Genomic DNA, 21,698 nt, shown 5'->3' with positions numbered 1-21,698 from the left:
TTATCAAAAGAATAATGGCAATGATTACCTAATTTTAGTGAGTAATGTAAAGTAATGCAACCAAGTAAATTAAAATGTCAAGCACAAGAAAATAATTCAAATCTACTAAATAAACAGCAAAGACTACAGATATATAAAATTTTGAGTAAAATTATGTTCCTGCCTACAAAAAAGGTAGACTTTACTTAATTTGTTTAAATAAATATAACTTAAAACTTAGATGTGATTAAGTAAATGTTACTAAATATCTTCACAACTGTTATGTTTTATGGTAAGTAAAATTTACTTGATTCTGGCAAGTGAGTGTTACTTGATATTGCAGCATTAAATTTTACTTAAAACATTTGAGTGAAAATACTTACAAAGGGTTTTTTAAGTAAGTCTTATGAGTTGTTTTTTCAGTGTGCCTTGCTCAAGGGCACCTCGGTCGTGGCAAGGAGGTGGACTGACGCCCCTCCAGTTGTCAGTTCACCATGTTCATGTAATGAAAGCAATTTTACAAATTTCTGTGGCCAGTTTCTATACGTTTTATCACAAATTCAGTGCTTAAAGAGAGAAAAACAAAGTAAACTAGTTCCGTCAAAGTTAATTTGTCAGAAAACGCAAACACAATTTTTCTTGATCAGTGAAATTAACTCAAGTAAATACAGTTTGGATGTAAAGGGATACACTGGAAACATGTCAAACACATTCGTATTAACAGTCATTTGCACTCTTACGGAGAGCAATGACTACGTTCACTTGGAAGTTTTGCGCCCAGTCTATGTGTACCTGCAGCTTCACAGGTTGGTGTGATGATGATAGGTAATACTGTCCATGTTGGTTGGATTCTGTCTGCAGTGGAAAGTGAAATAGAGAAGAGTCATGGAAAGATGAGTTGTACCATGTATTGGAAAGAGTTAGTTTGATTAGTTTCTTCATCCACACACGCACTGATGATGCATCACATAGTTTCTTGAAAACCACAACACAAATTAAGGAGATGAAATATTCTTTGAATAGATTATTTTATACAAGGATTTGTAGAAATTGGGCTGTCTACCTACATTGCAGAGGGAAAGCGAGGACAAGAAAAACTGGATTCAGTCTGAAGAGTGAAACTGAAATGCACAGGAGATGTGGCAACACATGGGCAGAGCCAGCAGCACATCACAGATGTTAAAGCTGCAGTCAGCAGGTTTTCAAAATTCCGAGTATAAAGTCGGAAAATTCGAACTGATACAACTTTCAGGTCCCTCCCCCAACCTCTAACAAGCTCCGAATCGCCCCCCAAACCCCTCCCCCTCTGTGGACGAGGTTGTGCACGTGAGTTCACACCAGGGTGCGCGCACACAAGCTGGGGCAGACTCACGCTCAGCAGCGTGTGCACAAGCTGTGATTGACAGGTAGGATTCCTCCCCCCTAACGTGATTGGTTAAAAACAGCCGGGAGCGCTCGATTTTTGCAAGCATGATTACAGGCTTCAGAGGGAGCTACAGATTTCTTTATTTTTCCTAAACAGCCTATTTAATATTCTACTTCCAGAATCCCATGACAGTTCAAGCTAATATAACTAAAAAAAAGTTGCCGACGGCAGCTTTAAAGGACTGCAAAGCTACGAGAAGAATCAAGTTTCAAGAGTAACTGAGGTCAGTGGACACTTACTGCATTGATTTTGTATAGAAGCACAGTTATAGTCACTTGTAGATAATCGGCAACACCCATCTAAATTTCCATATGGCAGTTTTGTAAGCTTTTACCAAAGACTGCTGGAATGAATAGATATAATGTTACAGGACTGATTACCAGACTGAGCCTCTCCCTCCCCTGTTGGCATGCTCATACTACATTGATGTATCTCAGTAGTTGAATCCACGCAAGAAAAACCTGCCAACAAAAATGTCCGCTGCACAATTTACCAATGTTGGTAGTTAAGTCCACTGCTCGGTGATGAAATATTTACTGTCTGTGGTGTGTCAGTTTTCTACAGTTGCAACTAGTTCTGTTGGACTGTTAGTGTCGTGCATTTGAGATGTTCTCAGATCTGTAGTGTATTCAGGGGGCACTCTTTACTCTATCATTGCTTTAGTCATTCATGGCCAAATGGTTAATACAGTAACACATTTTCCATAATGTGACAAACTCACGATGCAGATTTCTCTCGCTTTACTCAGACTTTAAAGCTATGTAACATTTAAGTTGATACATTACCAGCATTGCATGGTGATATTCCCTACCATGTGTTCATTGATGTATAATCACATGATGAATTATAATTGTCATATTTTCATCACCTTAAAAAGAAAGCAGGTTAGACACAAAGGTACTGCAGGTTGTCCTTGTCTCAAGCAGGCCAAGGTTTTTTGTTGAATGACTATAAATTGATAACAAAATGAATGATGTATTACTAAGGGTAAAAGGGGTCAAAATAAATCATGCATAAGGTGTTTCCTTGTTCTGTATTTTTAGGTAGGTATGTGATAAGAGAAAATCTTCCTGCTTTGTAAACATTTATTGGTAAATCCAAACTCTCTCCTGAAAGCTGATATCATTTGTGAAGCATTTACATTGTAACACAATGTGAGACTCCTATTATCAAACTGTAAAAACCCTGCAACAGAAAAGATCGGGAAAATGTGTTTTTGGACAACATATCACAAATCTACATAAGTCTGAGTCCTGGTGACTATACCTCTGGGGTATTGAGGGTGGAATCAGTGGCAAGAAGAGAAAGAACACAACTCATAACGAAACAAAAAAACATTATCTATGGTTCTTGGCCCCATGCCAGCACTCATCTCCCTCCATCATCCTCATGTCACACTGCTGTCAGTTCAGCTTGACTTAGGGGGAGATGCTGGACTATCACCTCACCAATCTGACATCAGTTTTAAGTATACAAAAGACCAGGCACTGTGACTTTTACAGGACTAGTTGTCTGGAGGTTGAAACGGGATCCATCCGGGGGAAGACTTCTGGACAGACCTGGTTAAGCCCATAGGAGTAGTGAGGGTGAGCTGGGAACTTCTGGCATAGGCCCCTGTCCACGAGGTCTTCAACTCGCACCTCCGGGAAAATTTTTCTCACATATGAATGGACTATGTTCAGGACCCCCATTTTGGATGTTGCTTGCTGGAGCTGTGACCTGAAGGTTGTCGTGCCTGTCGTGGCAGTGACCAGAAGAGTCGCTGGTGGATGCCGGCGGTGAGGGAAGCTGTTAAGCTGAAAAAAGAGACTTTTCGGGCTTGGTCCTGGGGTTACCTAAAGGAACTGACAGGTGGCATTCTAACACTTTTAGCAGGGCCTTGATGTATTAATTTCCTCCTGATAGTTTGTCGTACTGCTGAAAAAGCTAAATAATCAATTCATGCACTTTAAAAAAAAAATTCTTTCCATAGACTAATCACCTTCAATTGTCGTTTTCAAATCCATACTTGTGGAAACTGAAATTATTAGTTCAACCTCTATGGCTCCCATGGCATCTGGTTTTGAAAGCGTTGAATATACACTGCCTGTCTAAAAAACGTCACCACCTGGATTTAACAAAGCAAGAAGGTAAGAGCTTCCCATTGGATAATTACTGCATCAACATGTTATTTAACCCTAACTGATGCAGTGAGCAGCGTCTCATTTCTTAAACAACCATGTCGGAAGACACATCCTGTAGTTGTGGAAAAGATGTTAGTCTCTTTCAGGAGGGTCAAATTATTGGCATCCATCAAGCAAAGAAAACATCTGAGGAGATTGCTGAAACTGCTAACATTGGGTTAAAAACTGTCCAAAGCATTATCAAAACCTGGAAGGATAGAGGGGAACCAACATCTTAAAGGAAGAAATGTGATCGGAAAAAAAATCTTGAATGATCGACCTGGAGGTCATGTGGGTTGTCTGTAATTGATTTAGTTGGGTTTTCTGTGTTCTACCCCTTTTGTGTTTTTGTGGGCTGATCAGCCACCATTTAAGTTTCCCTTTTGTCTCACTTCAGGAAGGGCAGTTTGTTTGAGTTAGTGTCTTGTTTCGTTACCAGTTATTTTGGTCACTTTGACCTCTTTTATGGGCCTATTTAGGCCCGAGCAGCTAAGCGCTGCGAAGGCCTATTGTATCTGCAGGATTTCACTATTATTCCGCCGCCGATTCTTCCGCCGATTCTTACTTCTTTTCCCCCCGGAATCGCAAATAGGGGGGCCTGAACGTATTCGAAAACTCACCAAACTTTACCCAAAATTGTCCCCCACATGAAATCAAATGTTTTTAATGGATTCGAAAGTGGGCGTCGCCAAACTGCTCTATAGCGCCACCTAACGTGAGATAGCCCGAACCGTACATCGTAGAGATCTGAAACTCGGTATGTACGTAGATCGCCTCAAATCAAGAACAAAAGTCTCTTGGAGGTATGCTCTAAAACGTACAAGGAGGCGGCCATTTTGGGTCAAAGGGCAAATTTTGGCCATTTTTCATATTTACACACCTCGCAGAAAAACTTTCACACCCTAGGGATTTTGAGCTACGGACTTCATCTTTGGTCAGTATGCAGTTAAGGGATGGGGGAACAAAAGTTATCAGAAATCTTGAGTTTTTGAGCATGTTTAGGGGGCTTGGCCAAGCGGCGAACTTGGCATACTCGCCAGCGCAAACGAAACGCTATAACGTTCACGTAAAAAGTTAAATCTGCACCAAACTTGGTTTGAGTCATCCATGTTGGATGCATGTCGATCCTATGTGGTCATATGCTGACGTCATCTAAGCTCCGCCCCCTCAGAACAGGAAGTCCCTTTTTTTTTACTTGGAAAGCTCCATCTCTGGCCCCCTTCACTTAATCAACATGATCTTGTGTCAGAGTACAGATAACAAGTTGGTCTGACTAGCTTTAAAGCACCAACAGTTTTTAGTTGAAGGCGTGGCTATGGCGGCTTGGTGAAGTCAGACATCACGCCGTTACCATACGTTTGGCTCTAAATTCTACAGTTTTGAGCCCAGATGCACCAAACTCACTGGGATCGATCCTAATCCACCCCCCAACAGGTGTGCAGTCCAAAATTTTATGGGCGTGGCCTAATGCCTCCACAGCGCCCCCTAGAACATCTAAAAACATCAGCCCCAAGCCATACTTTCACCGAAAATCATGAAACTCAGCACACCTGTGCGTCTTGTCAAGACCTACAAAATAGTGTGGGCGTGGCAGAATGGCACATTCCAATCCCTCGCCGTTTGCATACGTTCGGCTCTAAATCTCACATGCATCATCCGATTTGCACCAAACTAGATATGAATGACCTTTGTTAATATCTAAAGAGCCCAATAGGATTATATTGAACTGTGACTCCAGTGCGCCCCCTATATCATGTAAACAGCTATATCTCCCTGAGACATCATCCGATCTGCACCGTATTTTTTGTGCATCATTACGGAGCAGCGCTTGACACGTTGGCGTGGTACATTTCTGACGTCGCTAAACCCCGCCCCCACAAAACAGGAAGTGACGGTAACTCCTGTCTGGAAGGTGAGATATCGCTCCAACTTTGAACACGTGCCACTGGTGTCGTACTGACGTGGACTGAAGGCGATTTGGGAGATTCGTTGCACGCTCCGCCCGGTGGACGGGCGCGGGAGACGCGTGACGGCGTTGATGACCACGTCGGGGCGGCGGTGCCAGGGCTCAGGCGGTCGCAAGGCCGGAGCTGCGCTTGGCTGCGAGGGCCGATTTCACTGCTCGTTTCTTGTTGTTACTTTGTACACTTTGAGTTTGATTATTTGGGGGTTAAATAAAACACCTTTTATTGACTCTAACCTGTGCCTTATTGTCCTTTCACTGCTCGGTCCATCACAAGCTTACATGCTCTAACTGTCAACAGAATTTTTTGTCTTTAAGCCCCTGCACCTACTGCTTTGAGAAGCTTGATTAATACATTTTTTTTTAGTGTTAGGGCACGTCAAGGCATTCAATAAAACATAAGCCAGCTTTAAATAGCGGTCTCCTCTTTCCCAGAAGGGTGCGTGTTTAAAGTAGTTTGAAAAATTGCACCTCCAGTTCTGTGTCCTTCCTGAAACAGGATACCGAACAGGAAAATGTGTTGTAGTGGTGTGACTAAAGTAACTACTTATGAAATGTGTTCACCTCAATCTGGGCATGAACTTTTATTTCCTGTGGAACTGCATTGTATAAAACCCACATTTCTCAAGCACTGTTCATGTTGGAAACTCAAGGTGTTTAACACTTTTGTGTTGAAAAAAGTCTTTTATAAATCTAGCTCTGGTTCGTGGATGCATTTTACCATCAAGGTTAACACTTTATAGAATGTTTGAATTGCCATTGTTGGAACATGTATCTTTGAAAAAAACAAGTTCTCTGTGCTACTCAAGGTTACACAACCATAATAGGAGTCTGTTCATAAAAGTCCACTGTTAGTTTGACAGTTATTTTCAAAATGATCTATCCTCAGCCTTTAGTATCAGTATCTCTGTAGCATTACTCACTTTGAGATTTTACCTTTTTCATTTGCATTGCTTAAAAGGATCCAAAACTGTACTGAACTGAGATACATAATTAGAATATAATTCATAAAAATTGCCCTTGATTACAGGCCATTGTAAAAGTACTGAATCATGTTTACAAGAGTTTGTTGGGTAGAGCTGAAGCGTTGCAGTACAGAACTTTCAAGCTGGAAACCAGAGGTCACCCAGCCAACAGGCCAATACCAGGCCACAAAGCATTTTTCAAAGCATTTGCGGTCTTGAAAAAATGTACAATGATTAAATGCACAGTATAATTGTTCCATAATGACATGTAATGCAGCTCACTGCACCGTAAAAAAAGAATAGTTGAGAATATTTGAAATTTACAGGCAACCGTCTGCATTCAGAATTGTATGTTTTGCCAACAATGTTCCCATCATAATCTTAACTATGATAACACTGTAATCTTTATTAAGAATTCTTAATTAAGTCAATTTTAAATTCCTTATTCTACCAACAAGGATTTTTCTTTTTGCTGAACAGTGACAATTCACTTTACTAAAAAAAGGCAATTGAGGTCATCACAATTTATCAATAAAGTATACATTCCTTTTGTCACTGTTCTACACAATTACAAAACTTCAATAATGTACAACAAACTTCACACTTTGTAAAAAACTTTATTTCCATAAGTATTTTTTTAACAAAATCAAGTATTTGTACCTACACAGCCTTAAAGGGGAACTCCGGGGCATTTGAAGCGTGTTTCCATTGCTAGAGGTTGTCAAATACTGACAGTAGGACACAGACAGGTGCAAATCTGCGCTCCCTGTGTGGAGATCGCGCTGTTCGCACACCCTGTCATGCGAGGCTAATACATGGTGGCTAAGGGGCAAGAGCTAACCCTTCCACGTAAAACAACAACTTGCACACTGCAGAAACGTCACACCACTTTATAAACCATCCGACAATAAAGTCACAAGCCTTACCATCAAAACCATATGCATGGTTCTCACATTACTGGCATGGGGACGTTACCAAACAACTTTATAAACAGCATGTAACTCACCGGCTGGTTGTAGGCGCGCGCATGTGAAAGCCCAAAAGAGTCGATGGAGAATAATCCCATATACAAAACAATTATCTTCTCTAGAAAAACTGCGTTCAAGTATTTAAAACATTAAAACAATATTACTGGGCATGTATTGTTGTAATGTTTTAAATACTTGAACGCAGTTTTTCTAGAGAAGATAACTGCTTTGTATATGGGATTATCGTCCATCGACTCTTTTGGGCTTTCACATGCGCGCGCGTACCAACAACCGGTAAGTGACATGCTGTTTATAAAGTTGTTTTGTAACGTCCCCATACCAGTAATGTGAGAACCATGCATATGGTTTTGATGGTAAGGCTTGTGACTTTGTCGGATGGTTTATAAAGTGGTGTGACGTTTCTGCAGTGTGCAAGATGTTGTTTTACGTGGAAGGTTTAGCACTTGCCCCTTGGCCACCACGTAGTTGGCTAGCACGACAGGCTGCGCAAACAGCGCATTCGCCGCACAGGGAGCGCCGATTTGCACCAGTCTGTGTCCTACTGTCAGTATTTGACAACCTCTAGCAATGGGATTGCGCTTCAAATGCCCCGGAGTTCCCCTTTAATGCACACTGGCTGATTCAGAACATGGGCCTGCACAACCTAAATGCTATAAGGTTCAACATGTCTGGTAAGTAAAAAAATCAATGTAAAATAAAGCCAATGATGGGCAACTATACTGCCGTATAAAGTGCAAAGTGCAAAGTGCAATAACTACGCCAACATTGAAATAAAATGCCATCCGCATTTTTCTCTAAAACATAGCCGTACTCCAACACCGTAAGAACATGGGCCATCAAGGGGAACTTGATGTAACCAGTACGCTTTTTAAAATACAACGTCGTATTCACTCTTACAATGCAAGTTTGTTCTTCAGAGATCGCACACGCTGTGTGCATTTTGGACCGATTTCCATGAAGATATTTTGCAAAGTTTCGAAAGTATACTTCAGAGCCTTCGGGTAGGAGATATTCAGGGCATAAAGGAGGCCAAAAAGGTATGCCAGAGCAGTTGGAGTATCTGGGAGATCTTGCAAAACCACTCTCTCTTCGAGGAGGACTGCAATGTTTTGCACTCGCGTAGATGTCCCTGGACCACAGTCTTCACGAACATAAAGAATTCCCACAGCCACGCCCTGGAGAGCCACATCATCTACATCGGTCTCCTGAGGAAAAAAGGATTTTACACTCACATTGACTTTGTAATGTGTTCTGCCCTCTCCTGTACCATCTACTCATGACAAAACAGCTTATCAATGACAGCTCCCTCATCACTGAGATGTTTGAACTGTTGCCCTCAGGGAGGCGCCACAGGTGCAATTAACCCCACCCCCTCTTCTATTCATTACCTCCTCTTACACTAATACGCCATTTTTATTCTCTGTTGTAATCTATTACTGTCCTACATATATGTCGGCATACTTTCAGTCTGAGTGTGCATGCGTATAGTGTACACAGTATATGTGTATATGAGAAATAAAAGGTATTGTGAGCCGTTATACGATTTCTTTGAAAAAAAAATGTAGTTCCTGTTTGATGTTAATGACTACTTACAAGGCATTCTCTGAAGAGTTCCTTAGGTTCATCACGGAGAAATACTGGAAGTCCTCGAAGAGCAGCGTCTTTGCGGTGCCAGAGGATGTCAGAGGTCTATGCCAAAAAAGCAGAAAAAAAAACAACATGGTTAGTTAGGTCACAATAGTTGAGGTCATACACTTCCTTATAGTAAAAATCTTTATACTCATTTTCTTTTTACTCCCATAAATTAAAGGTTTTTCCCCAGCAACTACACTGTTCCAGAAACAAACACATAAATGGGACAGCTAAAAGAAAGCAAAACAACTCCAAGTGAATCATGATCATGTCAATCTATGATATCAGCCTGTTCAGTTAGGATGCAACACTCATTGTGAATTTATTTTGCCTTCCGACTGGACAGTTGGCAAAACCGATTTCACAACGAGTGTTGCTTTCTAGCTGGACATGCTGATATCATAGAAGTAAGCTGACTGACTTGCTTTGCTGTTCCTTTTAGGTTTTTGAAGCAGTGCAAGATATGTACATTGTTTATTTGTTTTGTTGGTTTTTTTTTTAAACCTGGTTTGAGCAGTCTTCCAAAAGGTAAGTATTTCAACCACAACATACCTCATCATCAAGCTTCGCCATGACATCCTCCATAGCCTTTCCAAAGGCTGCTTTTCGGGCACGGTACAGACGAAGTAGTTTGGGAGTGTATTCCTCCACTACAGCTCTGAATGTCGTCAACAGCATCTTGTTTGTGATGCGAAAAAACTCAGCATCAATCTGTCAAATACACAAAGCAACATACACAAAAAGGTACAAGTCAAACAATGGAGGGGTTCTCAGGATACAGACGTCTACAGTAGTACCAAATTTGTAAATTCTTACCTGCTCTTTGAAAAATAAAGCAGGCCATCTGTCCTGCACTTCAGTCACCATCGGCTGGTCATCAACAAGCTCTCTTCTCCTCAGGGAAAAGGTCATTTCCATTGTTTCCCTTATGAATTTCTGATCGATTTTGGCTTTCTTTGATGCTTCCACCAAGAGCTTTCTTTGCTGTTCAAGTGAGGCATCATCCTGCTGATTTGGATGTTCAGGAAAATGGTTAATCTCACCACGTTTGGCCTTCTTCAGTGTGTATGGTCCAGTCTCTCCATCTGTCTTTCTTTTGCTATTAAGGGAAATGTCACTGCAACCAGCCAGTCGCAGCTTTGCTCTGAAGTTGTTGAACTTGTTCCTGATACTGCCAAGCCATCCATCATAACCATTGCCATCAACATCTCTGAGGCACGGATATTTGGTAATCAAAGCAACTGCAATCGATTCAACTTCATGAGGCTGAGGATACGCTTTTATAGCAAAAGCAGCATGGGCAAGTTTGTCAAGAATGTCTGTCTTTTTGTCTCTTGTAACATCAATGCTTTTCTTGGTCTTCTCATATGCCTCATTGCCTTTTCTTAACTTCAGCTCAACATCAAGGGACAGAGCGGGGATAAGGAATGGACAGGGCCACTCTGACGCACTGCGCAAATTTCCTGAGGTGGTGGGCGAGGGGCTGGGTGAAGTGGCAGGTGAGATTCCTTTGGAGGAGCTTAAGCTTGCAGTGTCGAGTGACGAGATGGATCCAAGGGACTGTGATCGCTCCAAGGGATCTTCATAAGCTGAATGCCCTTTCCACTTAATGTGTAGAACTGCACGTTCAGCTGGAAGTTCTGATATATCTGACAAATCGCAGCGGGCATTTTGGAATTCAGGGTCCTCAAACTGCAATTGGAAATCCCCCTGAAGTTGTAGTTTTTCTTTTATGAAATCCACAAGCGCATCCACAGACTCTGGCAATTCTTCAATTTGGACACGTCTTGCTTGATCAGCGGATATTATGACTATGAGCAACAGTACCTATGAAACAGGAAACATTCAGGATCAGGAAAATATACTGCTCGAAAAAATAAAGGGCACACCAAAGCAACTCCCAAGTCACTCATATTTCTGTGATAGCCTGTCCAGTTACAAAGCAACTCATTGTGAAGCCATTTTGCCTACTTTGTCATATTTAACAAGCAATGGGTAGAAATTACTGTTAATAACTAAAATACGGCCAAAATATAGTTATTCGTCAGGTGGAGTCACAGACCATTTCTCTTTTTTTTCCATCAATTCTTGCCGAGTTTTTGGTCACATGTGAATTTTGACAGTTTCACACCCCTTTAGTAACCACGAGGCGGTGTCTGTCACCCATTGAATTTGCTCAGGTAGTCCTACTCATCTCGGATGAGTGGCACTCACTGAGCAAATTGAGTGAGATAGACACCGCCTCATGGTACCTCCAGGTGTGGGACACTGTCAAAATGCAGATATGACCAAAAACTCTGCCAGAAAGGATGAAAAAAGAAAAATGGTCTGTGACACCATCTGATGAATAACTGGTTTTGGGGCGTATTTTGACTATTACCTCTACTTTCTAGCCATTGCTTGTTACATTCGCACAACAGTAAGCAAAATGGATTCACAATGCATGTTGCTTCGTAACTGGACAGGCTGGTATCACAGAAGTATGATTGACTGGGAGTTGCATTTCATTGCTTAGGTGTTCCCTTTACTTTGAGGCAGTGTAATACATTATACACAATACAAACACATTCATGGAATTGGAATTTATGAGACTAGTTTTGGAATAACGTTGTAAGACTCACCATGATTCGTCTAACAATGTGTCCTCAGCGTCACCCAGAGCCTTCCCCCAACAAGGTAAGCTGCCAAAGGACAGTTGGAGTGCACACACGGCCAATGGTGGGGTCTCCTGTGATGAAGCTGCTGGTGTCTGACAAGACTGTCTTGGTCTGCAGAGAAACCGCAGTACTTGCAGAACATGGGAGATTTGTTATATCTGAAACATATAATCAGAGTATTCCAAATAAGTTTAGTATCCATAAGAAAAACCCTTGTGCTAGGAACCACGTAGCATACCAAAATAACATTGCATTACATTTAAGGTTACTATTTAATAGCTAGCACATTTGATGTGCACAAGTTAGATGTCATCACAAACGTGGGCAATACGGCCTTACAGACGTACACTACTATCCATATAACAGCTAAACAGCAACATCAAAACATAGACCATGACAACATGAACGACTTTGAGTCGTTTAATGTTAGCTTTACCAGTAAATGATATGGCTAGTCCCTGGTGAACAGGCAGCGTGTCACTAGACTAGTGCGATCAGCTAGCAAACATTGCACAACGCATGGTCAATGTGCGCACTGAAATCAGAAATACCGCGCTGGTAAAATAAGAGGGCCATATAGTGTACCAAAGATACACTGCCGGTTTGTAAATGGGATAAACACACAGACATCATGGTCGAACATCCCTGCAGGACTTCACTCGAAATTTAGCTAACGTGATTGCCACATGAGCTAGCTTAATATCAAACACTGGGTCAAAACTAGCACATGGTGTGTATCGAAATCTCGTAATTCATAAAAACGCACACAGACATTTTAAATTATGTCTTGAGTAGGACACAATATTGTACTTACAGCCTGGTAACGTACCTTTTCAAAGTTTGGCCATCCTGGCTGCATGTCAAGTGGAAAAAATTTCAACCGGAGAGAGAAACACGTTGCTCAGTCAGCCCTTCCAATTTCGAGAGGAAAGGTGGGAAACCCCGTGTCTTGGCCAGTAAGCGCATGCGCCGAATAAACACCTGTGGCGATTATGTATTTTCAATTCAGATTATTCACTATTGTATATTTGCACATCACTGAGGTGCGCCCTATCAGTTTGATGAGGATTTTTCTGTTCGTTAATAATTATTCATATTTCCTTATCCATTCAATTGTGAACATGCAATTACTTGAACAACGCGTAATTCTGTTTTTTACAGTGTGGGTTCTCAGGGTTAACGAGCAGTCCGCAAGTAACACTATCGTCAGAATTTTACAGTTTCTTCCCTATGTTTTTCAGACCCAAGAAGTGTAAAGGAGTGATTCTATGACCCATTAATGAATGCCTCTGGTGTATTTGATCAACTCCTTGCAAATGTTTGCATACTGCACACTAGAAATGATTCTTACATTTTAAGGCAAAATATTTCTGTCAAGCTGGGTTTTCTTAATGCAACTAAAGCTAAACTTCTAACTGCACAACTGAAGCCGGTATCATGCGGCTTGTCCATGATGTGTGCTGGATGTTCATCTTAGGTCTCACACATCTGCTGCGCCTCAGCCACAGTTTGAGCTGCGCTGCAGTCGCATGTTCTCAACTTGCAGCTCTGTTTTCAAATCATATCAACCACAAAGCTTTTGATGTATTAGGTTAGGTTAGGTAACTTTATTCCTACCCGAAGGTAGATTTGGTTGCAGTTAATAGAGTTGGCTGCTTAAACACACACAGACAACATTTAGGACAACGACAGAGACCGTGAACATAACAGTGACAACAGTGCTCCAGACATGGAAACATGGATAAAAAGTACACAAAAGGGTATTAGTATCAAAAGACAGAAGATACTATACAGAATAAAAGCCATCATGGCAGATACAAAAACAGATCAGAATAAATAAATAGATTAGATTAAGGAGGCTGTACAGTCAGTAAGTTAAAAGTTGGTGTGTAGTCCAACAACAGCCTAATTACCATTTAAGGTTTTGATGGCTGAGGGAATATCTCTTTGTTTTATACCTGCGGCCTGATGGGAGAGGCTGAAATTCACCATGTAGTGGGTGGGAGCCATCTTCTAAAATAGACCCAGCTAGCCTCTGTAGCTGCTTAATATGTAGGATTCTGGGTTCAGCTGTGGCTCTCCAATCAGCTTACTGCCCCACCTTTGGTTCAGAGAGTTCTTATTTTTTAGGGAAAGGTTGCTGAACCAAGACACCAGGCTAAAGGATATAACAGATTCAATGAAGCAGAGATAAAACATGGTTAGCATTGTTCTGTCGATATGAAAAGAGGACAGTTTCCTCAGACAAGTCTCACCTTTGAGAATGCTCTCACGAGGCACATGCCCTGTTCCCTGCGTAAAGTCGGCCTGACGTCACATTGCTTCATCGCGAAAGCGGGAAGTTCAGATGGAGGGCAGGAAATGAACTGAGGATCTGCCTGTTTTGTGTGGTTTACGGTTGCTCTAATCGTTCTAACCGAATAAAGGAAAAGGGTTTTTATAGAGTATCGAAGATTGTCATTCACAAAGGTGAGAAATGTAAAAAGCTCACAGAACAACACCGAAAAAAGTGGATTTTAAAACTACGTCAGCGGTCGGGAGGAGCAGAGACAGCTAATGCTAACGCAAATGCAACCCGAAGTGACAAGTTACAAACTGACTTATTTTCAATGACACCTACCACATAAGGGCGAGAAACTGATGTGTGGGCTTATCCTAACAGACAGACCGCACTACTGTTGATACATTTTAACTGTACGTTTTCGTGCAGAAGAATGTTATTTTGGGGCGCATTGAGAAAGGGGGCACTCACTTCACTTATGCCTGACACCCTTTCCAGGGTATAGGCCGTCGACAAGGGTCCTCCAGAGTTTTCGGTCACTGGCGTTCTTTTCTATCTGCGACCAGGTGCCTCCCAGCCTCTTGGTGTCTGCCTGGAGATCCCTCCGCCAGGTGTTTTTGGGCCGACCTCTGTTTCTCTTCCCTTGAGGGTTCCAAGTCAGAGCCTGTCTGGTGGTGTTTGACGCTGGTTTGCGTAGTGTATGTCCAATCCATCTCCACCTTCTTCGCCCAATTTCGTCTGCTGCTGGTAGTTGTTTGGTCTTTGTCCATAGGTCTTTATTGCTGATTTTGTCTGGCCAGTATATGTTCAGGATTCTTCTGAGGCATTTATTGATGAAGGTTTGCACTTTATTTGTGGTGGTCTTTATTGTTCTCCATGTCTCTGCCCCGTAAAGCAGGACTGATTTTACATTGGAGTTGAATATTCTTATTTTTGTGTGTTGTTGTATCTCTCTAGAGCGCCAGATGTTCTTTAGAAGTAGGAATGCTGTTCTAGCCTTGCCTATCCTAGCTTTCACATCTGCATCCGTACCACCCTGGTTGCTGATGATACTCCCCAAGTAGGTGAAGGACTCTACTTCTTGCAACGTGTCGTCCCCTAGAAGGATTGGCTCTGTGCTGGTGCTATTAATCCTCATGAATCGTGTTTTTCCCTTGTGAATGGAGAGTCCTACTTGTGAGGAATTCTCTGCCAGTATATTTGTTTTTTCTTGCATTTGGTGGTGTCTATGTGAGAGTAGGGCCAGATCGTCTGCAAAATCCAAGTCGTCTAGCTGTGTCCATAACGTCCACTGAATTCCGTTCTTTCTTTGTTCTGTTCTGTGAGAAAGGGGGCAGAGTGAAGTGAACTATTGGGCCAGTGGATAAAACTGTCTGCCGCAACATCAGGGCTGCAGCGAAGAAGGATAAATCCCTCAGAGGGAAAAGAATTGAGGAAAAGAAGAAGAGACAGGCAGACTATGGCAGTAGAGCTTCCTGTGGAAGTGCTGAGAGGGCCAAGACCACTGCTCAAGCAGAAGAAAAGCAGGCATGGCTGAGACATGTCGCAAAGCAGAAAAATGCAGCAAGACGCAAGGCACTGGAGACACTGGCAATTGCAAAGAAGAAGAAGAAGTAGAGAGCAAGAAGAAATGTACTGCACTGAAGGGACTGGTACAATAGTCTAATGAGTTCTATTTTTGAATAAAATTTATGTTTAATTTTCCAGCGTTGTCTCAGTATTCTTTACTTTTAAGAATTTCCAAGGAACTGGGACAGTGTATTTTCATATAAAGAACATTTTTGTGTGAATAGGGTGAGCCCTGGATGGCAGAGGTGGTGGCAAAATGTAATTATAATATTTCCTGCGGGGGCGTGGACTTCGATAACCTCACTCGTTTTTGACCATACTTCTGTTTGCATCCCTGAAAAAAGTATATGCCTTCAGACTTTTCTATGCTTTCATCTGCTGTTTGGTGTGGTAGGATGTCTGAAGGCCCAGATAGTTTGTGACGTCAACAGCCTCGATTGACGGCAAATCTTTAGGTTCTGTCGAAAAGTTACTCATCTTCATGAGATATGGGTCAAGTCAAATACATTTGTTGTTTTTTTGTTGTATAATTGTTGGAGTCTCTCCAACGGTTTTCTCCATAGACGTATTCTCCACTTTTACTTCCTGCCCTCTATCTGAACTCGCGCCGCCTTTGCGCTTCATCATAATCACGTGACTGAAAAAAGTCGAGCCTCCAACTGAGTGAGAGATATTCGTGAGTTGCAGTGTTTTTATGTGTTCATACAAGAAAATGACAGACTATGTGTATACTCTACATAAACACAACATAAATCTTATGATGACGAGTACACAGTATATTACACTGGTATTGAAGATAATTGTGATATCAAAAGAATCAAACATCATGTTGATTATACTTGTGTGTACATATATATACTGTATACATGTACACATCAAAACATACTAATATGTATGTATGTATATACTGTATATATATATATATATATATATATATACACATATATATATATATATATATACATATATATAAAGTATCATTTTTATTTATCTATTCATTTGAATCTGACCTTACAAGATTAATTTATTATTTCGCAGAGCTGTGGCTTACACCGTACAATACGACCAGTCCTGCCTTGCACAGTCCAGCCCAAGGCCAGTTTCACTGAAAAATTTTAGCTGAATTTAATTTCACCTCTGGCCTCCGTCATAGCAGCTTGAGCTACAGCTACACAAAGGGCCAAGTTTCACATTGAACGTGAGAACCCCCTCATCTTCTGACCTTTATTAGCACATGAATAGACTTAACTGAACAGGCAGCAAAGACAGAGAAACACAAGCTTGTGAGTTGAGTCAAATGGTGCAGTTTAGTGCACTTTATCAATTCACTGCTCAGTCAGAGAAGAAAAATTGAACTCATCATGGTCAAATAAGCAGGTGCCTGAGGGGTCTCTGAGGTTCACTCAGAGAGGAAATAGCTAAAATAATTTCTTGAAACTGAAGCAGTGAAATCAAATATCCACAAAGTCTGGCATACTTTTTGGCTTTAAATGTGTCCCATCAACATTTCTAGATCCAATGAATACAATAAGTAGAAAAAAACCTAAAGCTTTATGCTGGTCAACATTCTCTGTTGCTTTACCAGCATTTTTTCCCTTCCTTGTACTTCTCTCTTTAATAATATGTTTGAACTAATAAATGGAGAAAAAGTACATGACCACAGCAAAGCATAGATGAGTGGAAACTTCTTTTTTAAAGAATGTTTAATGTTCTGCTCCTGCACATTGGTTCCATGATCAGTCTAAAATTGTCCACTTGTGGCCTAATGATGAAACCTGTGCTTGAGTAAGAATTCGAATTTAGAAGAATGTAACTGAAATTTATTCACAGAAACAAATATCCATTTATATGATGATACATCATATATCCAAAGTCCATGCTATCAATACTGTAACAGATCTAAATATATATATACAGTGCCTTGCGAAAGTATTCGGCCCCCTTGAACTTTTCAACCTTTTGCCACATTTCAGGCTTCAAACATAAAGATATAAAATTTTAATTTTTTGTGAAGAATCAACAACAAGTGGGACACAATCGTGAAGTGGAATGAAATTTATTGGATGTGTCAAACTTTTTTAACAAATATAAAAACTGAAAAGTGGGGCGTGCAGTATTATTCGGCCCCTTTACTTTCAGTGCAGCAAACTCACTCCAGAAGTTCAGTGAGGATCTCTGAATGATCCAATGTTGTCCCAAATGACTGATGATGATGATAAACAGAATCCACCTGTGTGTAATCAAGTCTCCGTATAAATGCACCTGCTCTGTGATGGTCTCAGGGTTCTGTTCAAAGCGCAGAGAGCATCATGAAGACCAAGGAACACACCAGGCAGGTCCCAGATACTGTTGTGGAGAAGTTTAAAGCCGGATTTGGATACAAAAAGATTTCCCAAGCTTTAAACATCCCAAGGAGCACTGTGCAAGCAATCATATTGAAATGGAAGGAGTATCAGACCACTGCAATCTACCAAGACCCGGCCGTCCCTCTAAACTTTCATCTGGAACAAGGAGAAGACTGATCAGAGATGCAGCCCAGAGGCCCATGATCACTCTGGATGAACAGCAGAGATCTACAGCTGAGGTGGGAGAGTCTGTCCATCGGACAACAATCAGTCGTACACTGCACAAATCTGGCCTTTATGGAAGAGTGGAAAGAAGAAAGCCATTTCTCAAAGATATCCATAAAACGTCTGGTTTAAAGTTTGCCACAAGCCACCTGGGAGACACACCAAACATGTGGAAGAAGGTGCTCTGGTCAGATGAAACCAAAATCCAACTGTTTGGCCTCAATGCAAAACGATATGTTTGACGTAAAAGCAACACAGCTCATCACCCTGAACACAGCATCCCCACTGTCAAACATGGTGGTGGCAGCATCATGGTTTGGGCCGGCTTTTCCTCATAAAGCCAAATCTACAATGAAATGGTTCCCAAATAAACGTATCCAGGTGTTGGAATGGCCAAGTCAAAGTCCAGACCTGAATCCAATCCAGAATCTGTGGAAAGAGCTGAAGACTGCTGTTCACAAACGCTCTCCATCCAACCTCACTGAGCTCCAGCTGTACAGCAGGAAGAATGGGCAAGAATTTCAGTCTTTGATGTGCAAAACTGATAGAGACATACCCCAAGCAACTTGCAGCTGTAATTGCAGCAAAAGGCGGAGCTACAAAGTATCAACGCAAGGGGGCCGAATAATATTGCACGCCCCACTTTTCAGTTTTTTATTTGTTAAAAAAGTTTGACACATCCAATAAATTTCATTCCACTTCACGATTGTGTCCCACTTGTTGTTGATTGTTCACAAAAAATTAAAATTTTATATCTTTATGTTTAAAGCCTGAAATGTGGCAAAAGGTGGAAAAGTTCAAGGGGGCCGAATACTTTCGCAAGGCACTGTATATATATACTTGGCCTTACAACATTTTTAAAAAAAAATTGTTTTATTAATGCAAATAGCTTTCAATAGTCTTTGTTTACTGTGTAGTGGGAGACAGAGGTGAAAGTCATGGCTGGGGGGCTTGGAGCACATGAACCAAAAGAAAGCAACAGTCAGCATGCACCATGTGGAGTTGCAGCCACACCTAGAAAAAACTGACCAGCCAATTTAACCTGGTTTACTGTTACAGTGTGTGCAAAATCAGAAACCGTGAAACAAAAGGAACAAATAAGATATTCAGTTGTTGTAAAAGGTGTTGGGTGATGATCAGCGGGGTCAACAAGGCCAAATCCCAATATTCTTTTCAAGAAGCTAAAAGGAGATCAGGAAATCTTGCAAATTACAAATGTGGCAAAGTAAGCAGATGTGATCAAAAAAGTTCAGGGTGTACATGGTGTTGAAACGTAAGCAATAAATGCTGTTTGTCTTTATCTTTCAGCATGAGGCCTCAGCTGAAATGTGGTTGCAAGCGAGGACACTTGATGTACTCTCTAACAAAGTAAAAAGCATAAGGAGAAGACTGTGAAGGGAAGACCACCGCCAACACTGTCAACACACCATATGTTCTTATCTCCAATCTGCAAGACCGCTGTGTGCGTCGACAATGCTGCACCTCCTGTCCAGAGTTCAAATTTTCATCCTACTGAGCACCATCTGCAGTACTTCTAATAGTCTATAATATATAGAAAATACAGCACAATAATGTATTAATTTGATCAAAATTAGAATTCTATTTGAAAATAGTTAGATCAGGATCACATGGGCTACTTTTAAGTCAAAACTACTTCAGGTTTCCACAGAAATGAATATCTAACATAAAACCATTCATGTTCACAATATGAGAGGAGCATGAGCTCACGAAACAAAAGCCTTCTTTTATGTAACAAGCTGATACATTTCTGTTTTTGTGAAACAATGATGAAATTAGAGGCACTCCAAGATTTTTGGGGTTTGGAGTAAGTCAGAGTGAATTCAGATGCAGAGAAGCAGCCAGACGGAGCCCTGCCTTTCCCCTCTTCCCCTCTTTTCTCCTGAATCGGAAGCGTCGGCGCTGACGAGAGCCACGGCCAATCCAGTAGCTCTGTCCGCGTCTGAGTGTTTTAACAACACTTTACGCTGTTGTGAGTCAACTCTTGTGAGTTGCCTGTTAATGTATATCCCATGGATATGCAGTACTTTCAACGAGAAAATAGCAGCAAAAACCTTGTTTATTCAAGAAAGAAGCGGCTCGAGTGCCGGCTCTGTTCACCCCATACCTGAGGAGCTGCGTCAGAAGTACCGAGGCTGCCAAGCCGGGGGTAGGCTAAAGGCTAAAGGGCGAACGGGACAGTGGAGGTATAAGCTGGCAGTTCCCTCTGTGATTATGGGGAATGTGAAATCTATGTCAAACAAGCTCGACGAGCTGGCCGCCCTGGTAAGAAATGATAGGACCTACAGGAGTGCAGCCTGCTGTGTTTCACTGAAACATGGCTGACCGGCAACGTAGTGGAAGCTGCCCGGTTTCCATCTGGTTAGAGCGGACCGGGACTGTAAACATCAGATGGTGTAACCTGGCCATGTGACTGTGAAGGAGACGTTCTGCTCGCAGGACACTAACTGCTGGCGGTGAGTCTCCAGCCGTATTACATGCCGCAGGAGTTCTCCAACGCCATCGCCATTGTTGTTTAGGTTCCTCGGCGAGCTCACGCAGACACGGCGTGTGATGTCATTCACTCCGTCGTGTCGAGGCTGCAAAGCCAGCACCCTGAGGCCTGGATTCTTGTCTCTGGAGAGTTCAACCACGTTACACTGGACAATACACTTCAGGATTTCCACCAGTTTGTTGAATGCCCCACCAGGCTGAACAGGACGATAGACCTCCTATATGCCAACTCTAAGGAGGCCTACTCAGCCACCCCCCTCCCCCCACTGGGAAAGTCCGATCACAACCTGGTGTTCCTACAGCCACTGTACAAGCCAAAGATCAAGAGCCAACCCACAACCACCCGCTCCTTCAGGAAGTGGTCTCCTGAGGCAGAGGAGGCTCTGAGGGACTGCTTTGAGCCCATTGATTGGAGGGTACTACAGCAGCCAAACAGTGAGGACATCATGGGGGTCACACACTGCATTATGGACTACATGAACTTCTGCAGGGACACGGTGCTCCCTATCAACACCGTGCGCTGCTTCCCAAACAACAAGCCCTGGATCAGGAGCGACACCAAGGATGTCCTCAACAGACAAAAGAGGGGGTTCAGAGATGGAGATGGAGAGGCCAAAACAGGCGGGTGGGGGGGTGACCGACCCTGTTTGAACAGAGAGTCAGGGCAACTATGGGTGACACTGCTCTCTCTGGGGTGGTGGGAGCTCATGTGGGTGACTCTGATTACCCCCAAGCTAAATACCCATGTTTTAGTGTAACTCACAACAACGTGTTCATACAGTAACGTGCAGAAGTGCGCCGGGGAAAAGGTGAGGCTGATTAAGACATTCCACACTTTACGCACGGGGTTATTAATATATGCCCACAGAGACGATCAGGGGCTTGTTAGAAAGATCTTAAACTGAAGTTTAACCAGCAAAAAACAGCAAGAAACTAACTTTAAGTACCGACTATGATGCTGTGAAGACGGGATAGAAACTGGGGGCGCACATAC

At 42.1% G+C, this 21,698-nt stretch overlaps 1 protein-coding gene and 1 long non-coding RNA gene across 2 annotated transcripts in view; both read right to left on the bottom strand.

Annotated features, from left to right (window-relative positions):
• Positions 1–21,698, bottom strand: part of LOC142388677 (uncharacterized) — a 255,826-nt gene that overhangs the window by 222,263 nt on the left and 11,865 nt on the right. The gene's annotated exons all lie outside the window — the stretch shown is intronic.
• LOC142388958 (uncharacterized) lies at positions 8,056–12,794 on the bottom strand. Its single transcript, XM_075474514.1, has 6 exons — positions 12,603–12,794; positions 11,738–11,931; positions 9,933–10,943; positions 9,669–9,827; positions 9,078–9,173; positions 8,056–8,689 (listed from the first exon to the last, which is right to left on the bottom strand). Exons 2-6 carry the CDS (start codon positions 11,738–11,740, stop codon positions 8,378–8,380), a joined length of 1,581 nt encoding a protein of 526 aa, XP_075330629.1. The 5' UTR covers positions 11,741–11,931; positions 12,603–12,794; the 3' UTR covers positions 8,056–8,377.

This window comes from Odontesthes bonariensis, chromosome 9, assembly GCF_027942865.1.
Source record: "Odontesthes bonariensis isolate fOdoBon6 chromosome 9, fOdoBon6.hap1, whole genome shotgun sequence".
Classification (NCBI taxonomy): domain Eukaryota; kingdom Metazoa; phylum Chordata; class Actinopteri; order Atheriniformes; family Atherinopsidae; genus Odontesthes; species Odontesthes bonariensis.
Note: the sequence above shows the minus strand (reverse complement) of the source record. Positions and strands in the feature narration are given on the sequence as shown.

Excerpts from the sequence above, each read along its gene's own strand:
- LOC142388958 (XM_075474514.1), bottom strand. Across the intron at positions 9,828-9,932 it reads CTTTATTTTTCAAAGAGCAG|ATTGATGCTGAGTTTTTTCG; the intron begins GTAAGAATTTAC and ends TGTATTTGACAG. Across the intron at positions 8,690-9,077 it reads AACTCTTCAGAGAATGCCTT|GAGACCGATGTAGATGATGT; the intron begins GTAAGTAGTCAT and ends TTTTTTCCTCAG.